Source organism: Eriocheir sinensis, chromosome 13 (assembly GCF_024679095.1).
Source record: "Eriocheir sinensis breed Jianghai 21 chromosome 13, ASM2467909v1, whole genome shotgun sequence".
Taxonomy (NCBI): domain Eukaryota; kingdom Metazoa; phylum Arthropoda; class Malacostraca; order Decapoda; family Varunidae; genus Eriocheir; species Eriocheir sinensis.
Genome location: NC_066521.1, coordinates 21,380,324 through 21,399,327, shown reverse-complemented (window position 1 = coordinate 21,399,327; position 19,004 = coordinate 21,380,324). Strand labels below are relative to the sequence as shown.

The 19,004-nt window shown below is 44.7% G+C and overlaps 1 protein-coding gene across 6 annotated transcripts in view; it reads right to left on the bottom strand.

Annotated features, from left to right (window-relative positions):
* Positions 1-296: 296 nt before the first annotated feature.
* Positions 297-19,004, bottom strand: part of LOC126998183 (uncharacterized) — a 125,459-nt gene continuing 106,751 nt past the window's right edge. Inside the window, exons 3-11 of one of the 6 annotated variants that reach the window (XR_007752675.1) lie at positions 13,402-13,492; positions 11,596-11,762; positions 9,376-9,511; positions 8,923-9,133; positions 7,191-7,400; positions 6,387-6,707; positions 816-5,756; positions 672-743; positions 297-599 (exon numbers count right to left, since the gene is read on the bottom strand). Coding sequence is in view for 1 of the 6 variants with exons in the window: in XM_050859632.1 (XP_050715589.1) it covers positions 6,423-6,707; positions 7,191-7,400; positions 8,923-9,133; positions 9,376-9,511; positions 11,596-11,762; positions 13,402-13,492 (1,100 nt within the window). In the remaining 5 variants the exon portion in view is untranslated. Of the gene's footprint in view, positions 5,757-6,386; positions 6,708-7,190; positions 7,401-8,922; positions 9,134-9,375; positions 9,512-11,595; positions 11,763-13,401; positions 13,493-19,004 lie in introns of all 6 variants that reach the window. The other 5 variants (XR_007752672.1, XR_007752673.1, XR_007752674.1 and 2 more) reach the window with 5 other exon arrangements.

Below are 19,004 nucleotides of genomic sequence, written 5' to 3'. Positions count from 1 at the left end.
GCGCGAAGGGAATACAAAGTGAGTAGGAGGGAGAAAGGGAGGAGAGAGGGGAGATAGGGAGAGGGGAGAAGGGAGGGAGGGAGAAAGAAGGAAGAAAATGTCACTTCTTACAGCATGATGAAATATAGAATTGACACACACACACACACACACACACACACACACACACACACACACACACACACACACACACACACACACACACACACACACACACACACTCTTACTTACCTCCTTTCTGTTGCTTAAATCAGTCTTGCATTTTTTTTATCCTTCGTGAAATTCAAACAAACTCAAATATTGCAAACCTTTATTGATTATATATTTCTTCTTTTTTTTTACATATTTCTCAGCTGGACAACCACATACAAAATGGCACAATCAATTATCTCCATGGTATAGTAATTTAGCAAAAATATTTGGTTACGAGTCTACGTTGGCTACAGTGTACAGAGTCTGCCGCTTCGCTAAGGGCTATGTACAAGACAGACAGACGTACGTGGGTTATTTAAGGTCACACCCGCCAAGGATTTTCTGTTATTATTTCCTTTGCTATCCTTATTTTTTACACCATAACTATACGCCCACACGAAAATGACCTCTCTTCTGGCCGCTCAATCTCTGTTATCATAGTTTTTAACCCAAGAATCATACGCCCATACGAAAATGACCTCTCTTCTGCCCACTCAATCTCTGTTATCATAGTTTTTAACCCAAGAATCATACGCCCACCCGAAAATGACCTCTCTTCTGGCCGCTCAATCTCTGTTATCATAGTTTTTAACCCAAGAATCATACGTCCACCCGAAAATGACCTCTCGAAAGCCTTATCAAATGTGGGTGTAGTGTAACCCCCGAAATGTTCTGGAATACAGGTTTTACTCTTCCTCTCTGTGATCTGTTTCTTCGTGTCTGCCTGTGACCTTACCAAGCAGTGTGGAGGGCGTGGCAGAGGGAGGGAACACTACACTCAGGTTAGGTAAGGTCAAGCAAGGTTGGGACGAATGATTTTTAACAGTAAGGAAAGCGGACCGAGGGAGAAACGTAAATACAAAAAAGAGAATGTCAGTAACACGCTGTTCCAATTAAAGTAGAGAGACGGGGATGCAGAAGCCTGATCATCGTAGTCCCAGAGAAGCTTTGATAGTCTTGAAGATCCATATTCTCAAACATTTTGGGATTTACACACATTACTATCATTTACATTTTCTTTTACATCATGTTCTCTGCTCTTATAACAATACTGCTACTTGTGTCTACTCGCTCTTTCTATCTTCCAGCGTGCGTGTATCCCCTCTCTTCTTCATTTCATTGCCCATAACACTACGATACACTTTCTAACGCATTTGGTAAGGGTTTCGTAGAGGTTGTGTGTTAGTATCTCCATTGGTAGTTATTTTATGAGCCTAGTAGTAGTTGGACGCGCCCTCTGCACCGTCAATGTGAAAAATGAGCATGAGAACCCGACTGACCTCTTTCGTGACCTTTGGAAATAGTTTTCGTGAGAGCCGAAATCGTCTAAAAATATAGGTTTTAACTTTAAAGGTCAAGGGAATGATGCCACGTGTAAATAGCCGATACTTCATGAACTTAGGCGTTTGTAAACAGTCTGTATATATGAATCTAATCTTTACCTTACACTGAAACGGAAAAGTAAACCAAAAAAAAGTCGATGGCGGGCGTGTCCTTAAAAACAAGTTGTCCACATGTATATTACATGGTTACACTTTCCTACCGGGTGAAAATGAATATATATACAAGTTTTTTTTCGAATATTGGAGAGAGGAATACGTGTAGATATCATGTGTTTCCTTTGAAGATAATAGTCACACCGAGTATAGATAACTTAACAGTGAAGTGATAATAATAATAATAATAATAATAATAATAATAATAATAATAATAATAATAATAATAATAATAATAATAATAATAATAATAATAATAATAGAAAAAAGTCACCGAGGGAGTTGTTACATAAACCTAAACTAAGAGTATTTCAAGACACATTAAAGCTATATAAGATAAGTTTAAATATATATAAAATTAATAAATAAAGGCAAGGGTTAAAAGGGAAGACATTATATAAGGGAGTAAAAAAAAACTCGTGTCTTGATGCCCGCACACACACACACACACACACACACACACACACACACACACACACACAAGACCCTTCAAGAACACGCGTGATAAATAAATAATACAATACAGGTAAAATACAGGTAAATTACAGGTAGGCTATTATACTTAAAGAGCAGCCGCGCGCGAAGCCTCCTCTGTGCTATCGTCCTGCCTAACGTTATATCCACAGCCAATCAGGAGAGAGTTTACGTAGCACCCAAAATAAACCTCTTACGGTGAACTCAAATTATCGAACCTCTCACACCTCTCGAGTTGTTCAAAATGATTTAGCGTTCAACTTCATTTCTTATTATCAGAGGACGATGAGATTTAATATTTCAACGGATATTTACTTTCGCTGATGAAGAAGAAAAAGAAGCAGAAGAAGAAGAGAAGGGAACGAGAGGTAGTGGAGAGAAGAGAGGAGGAAAGGTGAGAGAAGAGAAGGAGTAGGAGAACGAGAGGTACCGTGGAGAGAAAACAGAGGAGGGAAGGAGGAAGGAAGGAGGAGGCGAGGAAAAGAAGTAGAAGTGGAGAGAAGAGAGGAGGCAAGGTGAGAGAAAAGAGAGGAAAAGGAAGAGGACGAGAGGTACTGTGGAGAGAAAACAGAGGAGGGAAGGAGGAGGGAAGGAGGTGAGGAAAAGGATGAGGGAAAGAGAAGAAGAAAAAGGAGAGGATAAGAAGAGGGATGAGAGGAGGGAAGGAGAAGGCAAAGGAATGCACGAGGGAGAGAGGAGAGAAATGGAAGTCGAGGGGAGAAGTGAGAGGTGAGGAGGAGAAGGAGGTGGAGGGAGGAAAGAGGGGGGAGAGAAAACGCCCTTGCTTCTGCCCGATACAAGAGAGGAAGGACGTAAGGCGGAGAGGAGGGAGGCAGAGAGGAGGAACACATGAGGAGGAGGAGGAGGAGGAGGAGGAGGAGGAGGGTCACATCTCCCCTTGAACACCACGCCTAGTTTCCTCCCTCACCTGGCTCCCCCCCCCCCCCCTTTCAGCAGGTGTGGGGGCCGGCAGGTGTGGCTAGCGGGGCTCACCTTCACCTTCCGCAAGTGTATTTCGCCGCAGCATCGTGGGGTCATAAACTCGTTTCCTACTTCGCTGCGCATTAAAGTCGGTGTTTCTATCTCGTATATTCACGCGGAATATGCTGAAAACACCCTCGGGGAAAGCCGGATCTAGGCGGAGGCTGTGCTTGGGCGGTGTCGAGGCGAGGTGCGGCGGGGTTGGGAGATGGACGCAAGGGCAAGGAGGGTTAGAGCAGCCAGACAGACGGACGGACAGACACTATGCTGAAAACACCCTCTGAGAAAGCTGGATCTAGGCGGAGGTTGTGCTTGGGCGGGGCGGGGTCGAGGCGAGGTGCGGCGGGGTTGGGAGATGGACGCAAGGGCAAGGAGGGTAAGACCAGGCAGACAGACGGACGGACAGACACTCGCGTTTAAAGATGTAGGATCAGCGTTCGCGATGGCCGACGTAAAAGTTTGTCCGTTGCTCGTCCACACGCGAGTCGATTCTCTCTCTTTCTTGAGCTTCCGCGGCGGTGGTGTGTGTGTCTGGGCCCTGTGTCTGGGGATCGTGTGACATTTACGGAGGGAAAAGAAAGGAAGAAGGATTTGCATAGGAAGGAAGGTGTTACAGAAGGAAAAGAAGGATTTGCATAGGAAGGAAGGAGTTACAGAAGGCAGAAAGGGATGAAGGAAGGATTTACATGGGAAGGAAAAGGAAGAAGGTCCAGCATGCAACTCCATATTTCTTGCAAAGGGAATCTTGAGTTTGTATTGCCATCTAAGGAAGGAACACGATGATACTAAACTGTCAAAGGAAGGAGAGGTCTAAGTTTCTTCAATATATAATACAGCCTGTCCTAGTTTTGAAGGTCTGAAGTCTTGGCATTATCATATCATTAGTGGCTACAATTTTTGAGAGGCAAGAGAGCAGTTTATTAAGGTTGCATTATCTTTTGTTATACGCAATGTGGCTAGTTTTCATTGATGTACTCTACGGCGTTATTCAAATTTAAAGGTCTGAAGTCTCGGGGTTATAAACAATGGCTATAGCATTTGAGAGGCAAGAGAGCAGTTTACTAGAATTGTAATATCTTTCGGTATACGCAATTTTGTACTAGAATTTCCAATGGGCGCTTCATACTATACTAGATACATCCAAGGGGCGGGGAGGTAAGCTCTCGTCACAGGTCACCTCACTAGCCACTCAGGTGCTCATTCCCACGCCCACGACGCTGTGATTGGATGGGCCGGTAACGGGAGAGGTGATTAGCCCTGCAGGTGACGCTAGAGGTGATTGGCATGGGCAGGTAATGGAGAGGTGATTGGCTGGACAGGTAACATTACAGGTGAGCCATTTCAAGACGGACACTTATCGACATTACAAAACCCTAAACTATATACACGACATCAATAACTTATGAATTACCGTCTAGCAGCGCGCGGCGGCCTTCAGGTGAGGGGGAAGACACCAGGTAAACACACAACAGGTAAACACAACAGGTATCACCCCCACCAACACACACACACACACATACTCACACACACACATACACACACACTCCTAACCCAGTACCGTCCTCTACCTAACTTTGTACACCCGCTTAAGACATATACAGTAATAATACATAAAATACATTCTCTTTCTCTTCTTGATCCTGATATGTACAAGAGTCGTGAGCATGTGTGAATTCCCGCGGTGCAGACTCAGATTGCGTCGGTGTGCGGGAGACTCTGATCAGCGCCTGTGTTGTGGGATCGGAATACAAGCTTTCTGACGCGCCAACATCAGCCAACATGATATCAAGAGATAGTGTGAAGGGAAGAGGAGAAGGAGGAAAGGGAAAGGAAAATATAAGAGGTATTGTGGAGGGAAAATAAGGGAGTAAAGGAGGCGAGGGAAAGGGAAGAGGGAGGGAGACAAAAGGAAAAGGAAGAGAACGAAAATTACTGCAGAGAGAATCACGATCAAATACCTTAAAATGACCACGATTGATATTTTTCCTCAGTAATAATTAGCAGCTGATTCAGAACCTCAAAAACGATACAAGCTTCTGATAATGGGGTTATTAAGAGAGATAATCAACCCCTTACATCATTATCAAAACTAAACATAGATAATTCTGTTCAGTAATATCTAGCAGCTGATTCAGAGCCTCAGAAACGATGCAAGCTTCTGATAATGGAGTATTTAAGGAAGATAATCCACCCCTTACATCATTGTCAATACTAAACGTTAACATGTAATTAGTGCACCCTCTCACCTGCATAAGACAGTACAGGTAACACTAGACAACATCTCAAGGGTTATAGTGTTAGTACGACCCTCTGAACAGACCAAGGCGAGATATGCAACACCGAATAATGTTCATCTCAAGGGTAATATTGTCAAGACCTTAATTAACCCTGCCTGGAGTGTGACCCTTCAGAAAGACAACTTACGCACACACACTTACACACACACTACTCGCTGCTCCGTCCATTGTGTGCACCATCAGCAGCGAGGACGTACACACACACACACACACACACACACACACACACACACACGCTCTTGCCTGTACATGATGCTTCAGAGGTGTGTGTGTTTACGTATCCTTGTGTGTGTACGGGAAAGGCAGAGAAACACGCCTGCGGATGGAAAACGGGAGGATATGAGATGACTTCAATAGCTGATGAAGAAGAATGAGAAGGTAAACTTATGAATACTTTTGTGAATAATAAACAAGAATTATCATCTTAATAGTTTGTGTGTGTGACTATGAACATTGGCATCACTACACTCATAATTTACTTTACCTCTGTTTCCTATTCACTTTACGACCATTAACGTCTCTATATTAAATTAGACAAGAAAACAAGGACATGATATATAAATTTTACTCTTCCACCTTCAAATCAGAATATATATAAACTTCTAAGAGGCAAAAGACCAGATGCTTTCCTATTCACTCGACTCTCATTTCCAATATACTTCTTCACCAAGGTTAGCTGAGCCAGACACAAACCTCGCCCAACGTTGCCAGACTATCGTACTCGGCCTCTTATATTGACCAACTTCCAACCCAAAAACCGTCTCGTGGGCCCCAATACCTAGATTCATTTATATTCATCGTTAAAATAGTTAATTCCTTATGTTCCTTGGCAATAGTTAGGCGTCAGAAACCGGTACATAATATCCTCTGAGTACGATAATCTGACAACGGTGCCTTACGCCTATATAAACCACGAAATCCAACACCTTTAGCAGACATCACTCACCCCGTCAGGCAGAGACCGTGGAGTCTGATGCGGGCTTTAAGTTATGACCACGCCCTTCTGCACGCACACGCCGCCGGGACCTTCGAGCAGCGCCGGCCACAGGTACGTCTTGATCGCGTCGCTGTCCGGGTCGGCGACATGGAAGCGGACGTGGTAGTCTTTCCTGAAGGTGCGGGTCTCGTAGTCGATCACGTAGGGCGGCATCTGGTTGCTGAGTCCCCACGCCAGCCTCACGCAGTCCTTCACGTACTGCAGAAGCCCGTCGCAGCTCTTGAGGGCCGGATAGTCGTACAGCGTCGCCCAGATTTGTTGGCAGACCTCCTGAAGGGGATGATGTGAGGTGTGAGAGGGGGTGAGAGGGTGTGAAAGGGTGTGAAAGGGTGTGAGAGGGTGTGAAAGGGTGTGAGAGGGTGTGAAAGGGTGTGAGAGGGTGTGAAAGGGTGTGAGAGGGTGTGAAAGGTGTGAGAGGATGTGAAAGGGTGTGGGAGGGAGGGATTATGTTCTCTCATTCTCGTTCTCGTTCTCTCGTTGTCGTTCTCTCTCTTTCTATCTCTATGTATCTATATATCTCTCTCTGTCTAACTGTTTATCTATTTTTCCTTCAATTATAAGATTCAGTTGCTATTTTTTTTCTTCTTTATCCTCTTCTTTTTGGCTTCTCTTTTACTTCCTAATTCACTCTCGTACGTATATCACCTTTCTTCATTAATGCACACACAAACACACGCATACACACACAAGCATACAAACAAACACTCTATAATCCCATCAATCCACCACCATCAACTCCATCCATCAACTCACCTCCACATTCTTCGACAGGTCACGCTTCTCGATGTTGGCGGAGATGAAGGAGGACACGGCCTGCTCGAGGGAGAAGGACTGGGAGTCGTAGCTGTGGTGGTGGCTGTCGTGAGCCTCTCCTGACGAAGGCGGCGGCGGAGGAACCTGCAGGACGCGGCGCACCTCCTCCCGCAGAGCCTGGGCGGAGGAGGAGGCGGAGCGGAAGGCGAGCTGGAGGGAAGAGGAAGAACATCAGTCAGTTTTAAGGGTAGGGAAGGAGTTAGCGGGGAGAGCAGAGAGAAGAAAGAGGGCCAATCATTTAGGGAGAGGAGTTAGTGGGGAGAGTAGAGAGAAGAAAGAGAGTCAATCGTGTAGGGAGAGAAGGAGTTAGTGGGGAGAGTAGAGAGAAGAGAGTCAATCGTGTAGGGAGAGAGGGAGTTAGCGGGGAAGGTAGAGAAAAGAACTTGAGGTATTCGTAAGGGGAGAGGACGAGGCGGGCTGGTGTGAGGGAGAGGGTAAAAAGGGAGTCAGTTGCGAAGGGAGAGAAGAAAGGGAGCTTGCAGGGGAAGGAAGGCAAGCTGGTGAGGAAGAGAAGAAAGGGAGTCTACTGTGAAAGGGAGAAGAGGAAGAGCTGATAAGGGAGAGATAGAGAGTAAACAGTGAGGGGAGAGGAAGAGGAGGAGGAGGAGAGGGTAGAGAGTGAGTTATTCGTAAGGGGAGAGAAGGAAGAGCTGGTTGTGGGAGGAAGACAGTGAGTTAGCCGTAAAAGGAGAGAGATAGGAGCTGGAAGGGAGGGAGGAAGCTGAGTTAATCTGCGGGGAGAAGAGAGGACGAGTTGGTGGGGAGGGTACCGCATGAGACTTTTGTGAAAGGGGAAGAAGGGAAGTTAGTGGGGAGAACAGAACATGAGTCAGTCGTAAAGGAAAAGGAGGTTAGCTGTTGGGGAGACTGAGGGAGAGGGTGAGTTTACCGTGAGGGGAGAGGAGGGAGAGTTCGCAGGGGGAGAGTACAGAACGTGAGTCAGTCGTAAAGGAAAAGGCGGTTAGCTGGTGGGGAGACTGAGGGAGAGGGTGAGTTTACCGTGAGGGGAGAGGAGGGAGAGTTCGCAGGGGGAGAGTACAGAACGTGAGTCAATCGTGAGGGAGATTAAAGGTGAGAGTCAAAAACGGGGAGGAAAATGGACCAGTGAGTAAAAATTGTCGGGGGTAAACAGAGGAGCGAAGGGCGGCGCTGTTGAAAAGGCGGAAACGTGAAAGCGCAACGGAATCGACCGAGGAAAGGGAGTGAAAAGTGTCCAAAAAAGAAGAGGAGGAGAGTCAATAGAAAACGAAAGGAAGAGGAGATCACACGTTAGTTGCACAACGGCTTAAAGTGAACAGAAGAGAAAAAAAAACGTGAAAGCGCAACTGAATCGACCGAGGAAGAGGAGTGAAAAAGTATCCAAAAAAGAAAGGAGAGTCAACAGAAAACGAAAGGAAAAGGAGATCACACGTTAGCTGCACTCGGCTTAAACTGAACAGAAGAGAAAAAGTAAATAAACGAGATACTGAAAATGAGGTAGCTACATTAAAGATTAGTTACCTTTATGAATAGAGATATTAGGTAGGATTAGGTTCACAGGAGCTGCCTTGTATAGACCTACCGACCTCTTGTAGACTCCTTATGTTCTTATGTTCTTATGTATATGACCTCACCAATGAACAGCAGAAGCAAGGAGACACACGCAACACCCTCAACACCCAGCAACACTCACCACCACAACACTGAACAGGAGCTTCGACTTGAGCTCTTCGGCGTTCTTCAGGTCGGGCAAGGTGTCGAGGGAATCCAGGGTGTCCACACGCGCCTGGGCATACAAGTTCCCGTATTTCCTCACCAGGGCTGTCGGGCGCCGTTCCCCAAGGCTCACGTTCTCCACCCTTAGGTTCCCTCGCTCCACTCCTCTGGCTGCACGATCACCGAGCCTGGAAGAAGAACGAGAAGAGAGTTAAAAGTGCTTATAAAATACCTCTTGCCGTTCACTATTCAGAGGAAGAGGAGGAGGAGGAAGAGGAAGAGGGGGAGGAGCAGAAGTAGTAGTAGTAAAAGGAGGATAAGGAGAAGGAAGAGAAGAAAGAGGAAGTAGAAGAAAAAGTAGTAATGGTAGTAGTAGTAGTAGTAGTAGTAGTAGTGGTAGTAGAAGTAGCATCAGTAGCAGCAGCCTCACCTATCCTTAAGTTTCTTCTCCCGATCCTGCATGTGTAAAATCGTCTGCCGGGCCTTGGTGATCTCAGCTCGAAGGGTCTCCACCTCCTGTCGAAGTGCTGCCGACTCCCTCACTCCGGGCGGGGCAGAGGCGCGGGCTGAGGGTGGGACGGCAGGGTTAAGGTGGGCAGTGAGGGCGGGGAAGGGGAAGGGGTGTAAAAGGGATGGATCAGCAGGAAAGATGGGGATGAGGGGGGGTGAAAGGATGAGTTAAGAGGAAAGAAGGGGAAAGAAGTAACGGTATGATGGTAAAATAGTATAATGTAGGTTTTGAGTTTATAGTTTTCTCATTGAACCAGACTAATCATACATACTTTCTTTTAACCATTTTTTTCTCTTTTTTTATCGTTCTTCATTTCCCTATCTTCGTTAACTGGGTTCCTCTGCACTGTACTAATAAACAACGTATCAGTAATGTAGGTTTTGATTTTATAGTTTTCTCATTGAACCAGACTAATCATACATACTTTCTTTTAACCATTTTTTTCTCTTTTTTTATCGTTCTTCATTTCCCTGTCTTCGTTAACTGGATTGCTCTGCGTTGTACCAATAAACAACGTATCAGTAATGTAGGTTTTGATATTTATACTTTCCCCACTGATGCAGATTAAACCATATAATATACTTCTTTTTTACTTTTTTTCTCTTTTTTTCCCTCTCTTCTTTCATCTCACTCCCCTTCTTATCTCCAGCATCCATCAGCATCTCCCTCTCTCTTTCATTAAACTCTCCTCTCCTCGTTCTCTTTCCACGACACACTTCTCTCCTCTTCTCACTTCTCTTTCCCTTCCTCCCTCTCGTTCTCCATTTTTCTCTCCCTTCCTCTCCACTATTTCTTCCCCTCCTCACGTTTCTCTCCCTTCCTACGTACGCCCTTAAATTTCAAGCACTCCCTCCCTCCTCTCATTCCCCTCTACCTTGTATTTTTCCCTCTCCTCTCTTTCTCTCTCCTCTCTCTCTCTCTCTCTCTCTTTCCCCTTCACATCTCTTTCTTTTCCCCTCACCAATACCTTTCATCTTTTTCCTCTCTCCCTCTTTCCCTTCTTACGCTTTTCTATTTATTCAACTATTGCATTCCCTTTCTGTTCCCCGTCTATTTTTATTTCTCTCCTCTTTCTCCATCTCATTCATATCTCCTTTATTTTTCTCTTTCATATATGTATTTCATCCATTTACTTCTCTCCTCATTCCCATTACTTAATCTAAAACTACTTCTTTCTCTCTCTATTTCCATCTCTTTTTATTCATCTCCTTCTTTCTCTGTCTCTATATCCTCATTTTTCTTTTCCCATTCAATATATTTCATCATCTTTCCTCTTTGTTCATCCTCATCACTTATATTTAACTACCCTTTCCTATTTATCTTCCTCTCTCCTTTCATTCTTTTCCTTTCTCTCTTTCCCTTCATCAGTATACTCCAACCTGTCTCCTTTCTTCTTCTCATTCCTACCTCCTCTTTCTGTCCCTATCTCCTTTTATTCATGTCCTTCTTCCCTCTCTTTCCCTTCATCAGTATACTCCATCCTCTTCCCTCCCTTCCCTTCATCCCTATCACTTTTTCACAGGCCTCTTTCCTCTCCTTTAAGCAAGCATCATCCCACCCTCAGCACGTCCTCTCATAACATATTATACCCCCTCAATGGCCCGCTCTCCTCCCCTCTCCCTCCACCATTAATATCACACTTTGCTGCCTCATCAACCCTGGACAGCCTCCTTCCACCACTCTTTACCACCTGATACAATATTCTCCTTCATCCTTTCCTCCTCCCTTCTCCTTTCTTCCCTTCCTCATCACTATTCACATCTTCCTTACTCATTCGTGTATACTCAGTGACTTCCTCATAGCTATACGTCTCCCAGCATCCCTTTGCATCGCTTCTCCAATTCTCAAGATCACTTCCCTAGTAACATGCATTTTGTCTTCCCTCTCCCTTCTATTTACACTTCTTAGCTATATGTTTTCAGTCTTCTACACCATTTTTTTTTTTTATCGCTTCTACGGTTATTAGCAACCTTTCTTTTTATCTCTCTACGTCGCTTTGTATGCCTCTTTTCACCTTCCTATGTGGTCTCAATCTCTAGTCACCCTTTCTAAGCAATCCAAACCTGTTCTACACCTCTTCTCTACATCGCTACGTCTTCCTAAGTAATCTCAAGCTGTCTATTCCCTCCCAAGACTCACCTGCAGGAACGGATAGCTCGTGCCCTTTGCCGCAGCGCACGCTCACGCCTGCCACGACCCCCGCCGAGGACGAGGACGCCTCCCCGTTCTTCCTGGTGCCTTCGGGGGTCGGGGAGTCGCTCTTGGAGTCTCCGCCGGCGCTGCCCTGACTCTGCGTGTCCGATGCTCTGCGGAAATAGGGTGAGTTAGTAAAGGAGGAGGAGGAAGAGAGGGAGAGGGAGGAGGAGAAGAGGAGGAAGCAAAAAATAGAGATATCATGACGAGTATAAGTAAGAGAACTGCTCTGATATGCTTATTCTACTGTTTAAATGTCATTACCATGCAAGAATTATTTTGGAGCGTAAGCAAAAAATCTTGTGTTATACGGAAAATGTCTTCGGTACGTTCAACAACACAAAGTCTCTGGAAGTCTCTCGTCATATTTAGCAACAGCTGACTCTATAGCAAAATGTGTTTCAGCAAGATTTCCACCAGAATGTCACCAGCTTCCCAATACCGAGAAGACAAAGAGCGTATTACGGGCGGAGAATGACCTTAACTGTGACCCGGTAAACTCTGCGGACTCAGCCAACCACGTTTACATTGCTCAACGGCAGGCATGATGAAGAATGGAAACACCCCGGACTTATTCATTGCCAGAACAAAGGACATTCTACATCACTGCATTAATGTTAGAAATACGAATAATATGCAGGCAAGAATTAATTATGTATGTTCCTATGAATCATTTAAATTATCACTCATGCCGCATTTCATCTTTAAAATCTGGTTATACCGTCATGTTTAAATTTCTCTTTCTCGGGTGAAGTAGTTTATTTCAATACTAATTCAATAAACTGTTGCAAAGGATAATGATAGAGATATTCTTTCCTTTATACTCAACATAGTTTCTTCATTAATTTTTTGGAGGATAAGCCTGAGAAACATTACCAAGGGACTAAGGAAACAGTTAATGCAATACACTAGAGAAGGAAAATGAATCGTACGGAGGAGGAGCAACAATTTCAGACAAAGTAATTGCTCCTGCATCGGAATGGCAGAGGCAACGTGGGCAGGTGAACACACGAAGCCCCTCCTTTGTGCAAATAATGATGAGACTTTGAAACACAATAAAAAAACATGGAAAAAGGAAATACGAGGAAATAACCGTGAAATAAGCTTGTAAGACTGAAAATATATAAAGGCGAAGGAGGAGGAGGAGGAGGAGGAAGAGGAGGAAGAACAGCAGCAGCACCAGGAGAAAGACGAGGAGGAGGAGGAGGAGGAGGAGGAAGAGGGATACACAAAAGAGAACATCGGAAAAGGAGGAGAAAGGCGTGGAGAATATGAAGAATGAAGAGAGGAAGGAGGAGGTTGAAGAGGACGAAGCAGATAAGGAGTAAGAAAAGTAGGAAGACGAGGAAAAGAAGAAAGGTAGAGAAGCAAAAGAAGGAGAAGCTGTAAAAAGAGAAGATATTTAAAGGATATAAAGGAGGAGAAAGAAGCTGAGAATGAGCAAACCGCGGAGAATGAAAATGAAAAGGAGACGAAAGTGTAGAAAAAGAAAATGGAGAGGGGGAACTTAATGATTGCGTTAATGTTGGTGATCTGTATGTATTGGTAAGGTCATGTATGTGTGGTAATGTTGTCTTGCCTTTAATATTGGTTTCTGTAATGTTATGAGTCTCGTAAAAGAGCGTTCGTCATGTTGCTGGAGTTGAAGATGGATGTAGAGAAGGAGACGGAAGATAAGGGTAACTAGGACACGGATATTGAGAGAGAGAGAGAGAGAGAGAGAGAGAGAGAAAGAGAAGGACAATAACTTACCCAGAGGAGACACCTGAGGAGGATGAGGAGGAGTGGGGCGCCGTGGTGAAGGGAAGGGAGCTCCTGACACCCACGCGGCTCCTGTCACGAACTGAGGAGGAAAAAGAGGAAGATGAAGGTCACTAAAGCTGTACCTACACGACCACCGCCCGCTCCTACACTCCTGATGATGGCGATGGTGATGATGATATTTGTGGTTTTTGGTTGCACTGTTTTTACGACTCCTGTTTTTTTTATCATCTGTTTTCTTTGCCTGTTTTTTTTGTGTGTGTTACTTCCTGGTTTTTTTTTTGTTTCTTTTTGTTTTAACTCCTTTTTTTTGTTTTCTTCATTACTCAGCTTACATACACACACATAAACACACACACACACACACACACACACACACACACACACACACACACATAACCCCTCCATCCCACCCCAACCCCCACACACAAACATACCCCCTCCACCTTCCCCCACACACATACTCCCTTCACCCCTCTCCCCCTCCCCCTTCCCCCAACACACACACACACACACACACACACACACACACACACACACACACACACACACACACACACACACACACACACACACACACACACACACACACACACACACACACACACACACACACACACACACACACACACACACACACACACACACACACACACACACACACACACACACACACACACACACACACACACACTTAATGAAAACCGATAACCATTACTGGCCTAATTAGAACCCCCTCCAGACACCTGTTCACCTCATACAAGCTCATTAAGACACCACGAGTAGCTAAGTCACCTGTAATTAGCCCTTTAAGCCCGAGGCGATGCGTGTAACACCTGCAGCACGTTTACTTCTTACAAATAACAATAAAGGACCATCATTTATTCTCCCTACAAATAAGAAAAAAATGGAGCTCGTTAGTTAAGGCGATCAAGAAACAGGTCACCAAGTTAACTAATTCCACTAACAAAGATGACCCCCCCCCCAAAAAAAAAAAAAAAACTCCTTCACAAACTTTACCACCAGCACCAACAGCAGCAGCGGCGAGGAGTCGGTCAGCAATTTTTTTTTATTTTTACGTTCGTTTGAAAGTTTGAGAAAGTTGAGTTGGAAGTTAAAAAAAAAGTAAATAAAAATAGAAACGCTGGCATTCATTTGTATTCCTTTATGATGCTGGGCGGCAGTGTAACAACAACTCGTAATAAAAAATAAAAAAAAAGCAACTCGTAAAACTCGTTAAAAGAAGAACATGTGCAAAAAAAAAAAAAAAAAAAAGAGGTCAGTTCGAAATAACATAACAATTACATAACAAGAACAACAACACACACACACACACACACACACACACACACACACACACACACACACACACACACACACACACACACACACACACACACACACACACACACACACACACACACACACACACACGTGAATGAGACGCGTCAATATTTACTTGGCAAGGCTTGGTGGTGGTCGAGGTGGTGGTGTTGGTGGTGGTGTTGAAGGTGGTGGTGGAGGTGGAGGTGGGAAGGGTCAGGCTTCTCTCCACCTCTTGTGTTAGTCTCCTTCTCTTCTTCTCCTCCTCCTTCTCTTTCTCCTTTTATTTCTCTTCCTCCATATCCTCGTTCTCTTACTCTTTCTCTTTCTCCTCCTTTATCTCCCCAAACTCCACCTTGTCTCATGCAAATATCTCCTCCTCCACTAGTATTTCCTCCTCCTCTTTCACCGTTTTCCATTCCTCCTCCTCTTCCTCCTTCTTCTCCTCCTTTTCCACCATTCTGTATTATTCCTTCTTTTCCTTCTCCTCCTTTTCGACCATTCCCTATCCCTCCTTCTCTTCTTGTCTCCCTTTCTTTCACTCCATCCTCCATCCACTTCCTCCTTCCATCTCCTCCATCATCACCTCCACATCTTCCCCTCAGTCTCTCTTCCACCATCCTCGCGTTCCTTATGTTCCACGCCACACGACCCCCATTGCCTCCACCGCCGCCCCCCGCCCCTCGGAGCAAGAAGGAGGGGATATCGGGGAGGGAGGAGGCGTAGCGTTTGGTGAAGAAGGAGGAGGAGAAGGAAGAGGAGGAGGAGGGGGATGGAGAAGGAGGAGGAGTAACTAGGTATTCTTTCCTCCGCCGGGGTGTAAAGACTGAGAGTTGCTTCCCGAACATCCTCCCCGTGTCTCCTTTCTTGGTGTGTGTTTGTGTTAGTTGCAGTAGTAGAAGATGACCGCCATGACGAGGCCGTACAGCACGAGGACGCCGAGGCTGCTGGTCAGGATCATACACAACACGCACAGCAGCCCGCGGTCAGTTGAGGAGGACGCCATCTTCTTGACCTTCGCTTCCCTTCCTCACCTGGTCCCTTCACCCGTACAGTTTCTCTACAGTTTCACTCCTCTTCAGCCTCGTCACTCTCCGTCCACACCTTCGCTACACCTTCCCTTCTTCACCACGCTTCACCATCACACACACACACATACACGCACACACCCTCATCACTCTTCTCTCAACCTCTGATAAGTCTTTCCTCCTCCTGACCTAAGCAATACACTCCAAGGCACTCAAACTGGCTCTGAGGTACGTGAGGCAAGGACAGGCACCGTGCAGAGGGCCAGGAGTGCCACGCGACTAACCCTTTCTGGCACCGTGACTTTGTAAGAATCTCAGGTTACGTGTGATGCAATGTGTGAGTGTGTGTGTGTGTGTGTGTGTGTGTGTGTGTGTGTGTGTGTGTGTGTGTGTGTGTGTGTGTGTGTGTGTGTGTGTGTGAGTCAGTTACGTGGTGTTTGAAAAGATGGATTGGATTCCTTTGTTGTAGTTTGTTAGTGTTAGAGTAAGTTAGGTTTAAGTTTTGATATGTTTTGTTTTAGTGATTATGAGAGGGGGGGTGAGGGGGGTGGAGGGCTGTGGGGGGATGGGGGATCGTGTGTGTGTGTGCGTGTGTACGTGCGTGTGTCATTTGATAAGGTGGGCGTTTCAGAGGTGTGTGTTTAATACCAACGCGCCGCACACCACCACCACCACCATCGGCATCACCACCACCACCACTACCACCACCACCACCAGCATCATCACTATTTCCTCTACAAACACCACTTTTCACACACACACACACACACACACACACACACACACACACACACACACACACACACACACACACACACACACACACACACACACACACACACACACACACACACACACACACACACACACATACAAACACACTCACAAAAAAAAGCAGATCTAAGTTCACCATTTTTTTAGCGAGAAAGTAAGAAGCCATTGACCCAGCGAGAGAGAGAGGGAGAGAGAGGGAGGGAGAAAGTACAGGTAAGGGGAGAGAGAGAGAGAGAGGGTAGAGAGAAAAAGAGGGGGCCCGGGAACAGGTGTGCTGGAGGCTGGGCCGTTCATTAGCGCACAGGTATACGGGCAGGTGGGTCGGTGCTTAATTACAGGTGCGAGAATTTATAAGGTAATGAATATGGGAGTTTTGGGAAATGGATCCTGCTCTTCATTTCTCTCTTTTTATCTGGCTTATGGGTTTCTCGGTTAAATTAGTCTCTCTCTCTCTCTGGCGAACTTCTCTCTCTTTCTCTCTGGCGAACTTCTCTCTCTCTCTCTCTCTCTCTCTCTCTCTCTCTCTCTCTCTCTCTCTCTCTCTCTCTCTCTCTCTCTCTCTCTCTCTCTCTCTCTCTCTCTCTCTCTCTCTCTCTCTCTCTCTCTCTCTCTCTCTCGACAGGTTTCTCCTTTCTAAACCCTCACAAGCTTTCCTTTCCTCTCTCTCTACTTAGGTCAAAAAAAGGTCATAGTGGTGGTGGTGGTGGTGGTGGTGGCGATGGTAGTGACGCAGTATACATAAGAAACCACTAACGTACACACAGGATGTAGCCACGTATACACACACATGTACGCATAGCCAGCCCCATGAACACACACATACACACACGTACACACATCAAGTCTATTTTTGTCCGCTATGAACGTCGCTTTCAGAATCACCTTCGTTTGCGTGTGTGTTGCTTTTCTCTTCATTTGTATTCAGTAAACCAGTCCGTCTGTCTGTCTATCTTTTATTCCTGCTTTGTTTGTTTCTACTTTCTTACGTTTCTTAACCTGGTCTTGTATCTCTCACTCTCTCTTCTTTTCTTTCTCGAAGTTCCTTTTACTCTCCCTCTCCCTCTCTTTTTCTCTTTAATTAGGTTTTTTTTCATAATGGGTACAATTTTTTGGCTTATTTTCTAACCTAACGTAACCTAACCTAACCTAACCTATTAAACATGACTCGCATTCTTCACTCTCTCTTCTTCTTTTTCTCTAGGTTCATTTTACTCTCCCTCTCCCTCTCTCTCTCTCTTTAATTAGTCTTTTTTTACCCTCTCTCTCACTCTCTCTCTCTCTCTCTCTTTAATTAGTTTTTTTTTCATAATAGCTACAACTTTTTGGCTTAATTTCTAAACTAACCAAACCTAACCTAACCTAACCTATTAAACATGTCTCGTATTCTTCACTCTCTCTTCTTCTCTCTCTCTAGGTTCATTTTACTCCCCCTCTCTCCCTCTATCTCTCTCTCTTTAATTAGTCTTTTTTCATAATGGCTACGATTTTTGGGCTTATTTCCTAACCTAACCTAACATAATCTATTAAGCATGTCTCGTATTCTTCCCTCTCTCTTCTTCTTTTTCTCTAGGTTCATTTTACTTCCCCTCTCTCCCACTATCTCTCTCTCTCTTTAATTTTTTTTTTCATAATGGCTACAATTTTTCTATTAAACATGTCTCGTATTCTTCACTCTCTTCTTCTCTCTCTCTCTAGGTTCATTTTACTCCCCCTCTCTCCCTCTATCTCTCTCTCTTTAATTAGTTTTTTTTTCATAATGGCTACAATTTTTAGGCTTATTTCCTAACCTAACCTAACTTAATCTATTAAACATGTCTCGTATTCTTCACTCTCTCTCCTTCTCCTTCTCTCTTTCTCCCTCCCAGTCTGTCTTATTCTTCCTCTTCCTCGTTTTATTCAGTTTTCTTTTCATAATGGCTTCGGTTTTTAGGTTTTCTTTCTTCTTTTAATATCTCTTCGTATTCTTCTTTTTCTCTCTCTCTTTCTCTCTCTCTTCTCATCTCTCTTCCTCTCTCTCTCTTTCCTTCCGCTTATTCAATTTTCTTTTCATATTGGCTTCAGTTTTATGCTTATCTTCTCTCTTCTCTTCTCGTTCTCTCTCTCTTCTCTTCTTTAAATAGCAATGGAGTAATATGGAACCTCTCGTATTCTTCGCTCTCTCCTTTTCTCTCTCTCTTCCTATCTCTCTTACTCTTCCACTTCCTCTCTTTATTAACATTCTTTTCATAAATACTTTACTTTTCACCCACATTCTTTCTCTTCCTTAAATACCTAAGGAAGATCTCGTATTTTTCCTCTCTCTTCTCTCTCTCTCCTGTCTCTCTTTTCTCCTCCTCTCTCATACTAGTCACTTCTCTTTTCATATTGGCTACACTTTATAAACTCCTCTATTCTCCTCCCTAAATAACTACAGCAACAAAGGAGCATCTGCATAAATATCTCAGTCCACATTCCAAAACCTGCGAGGGA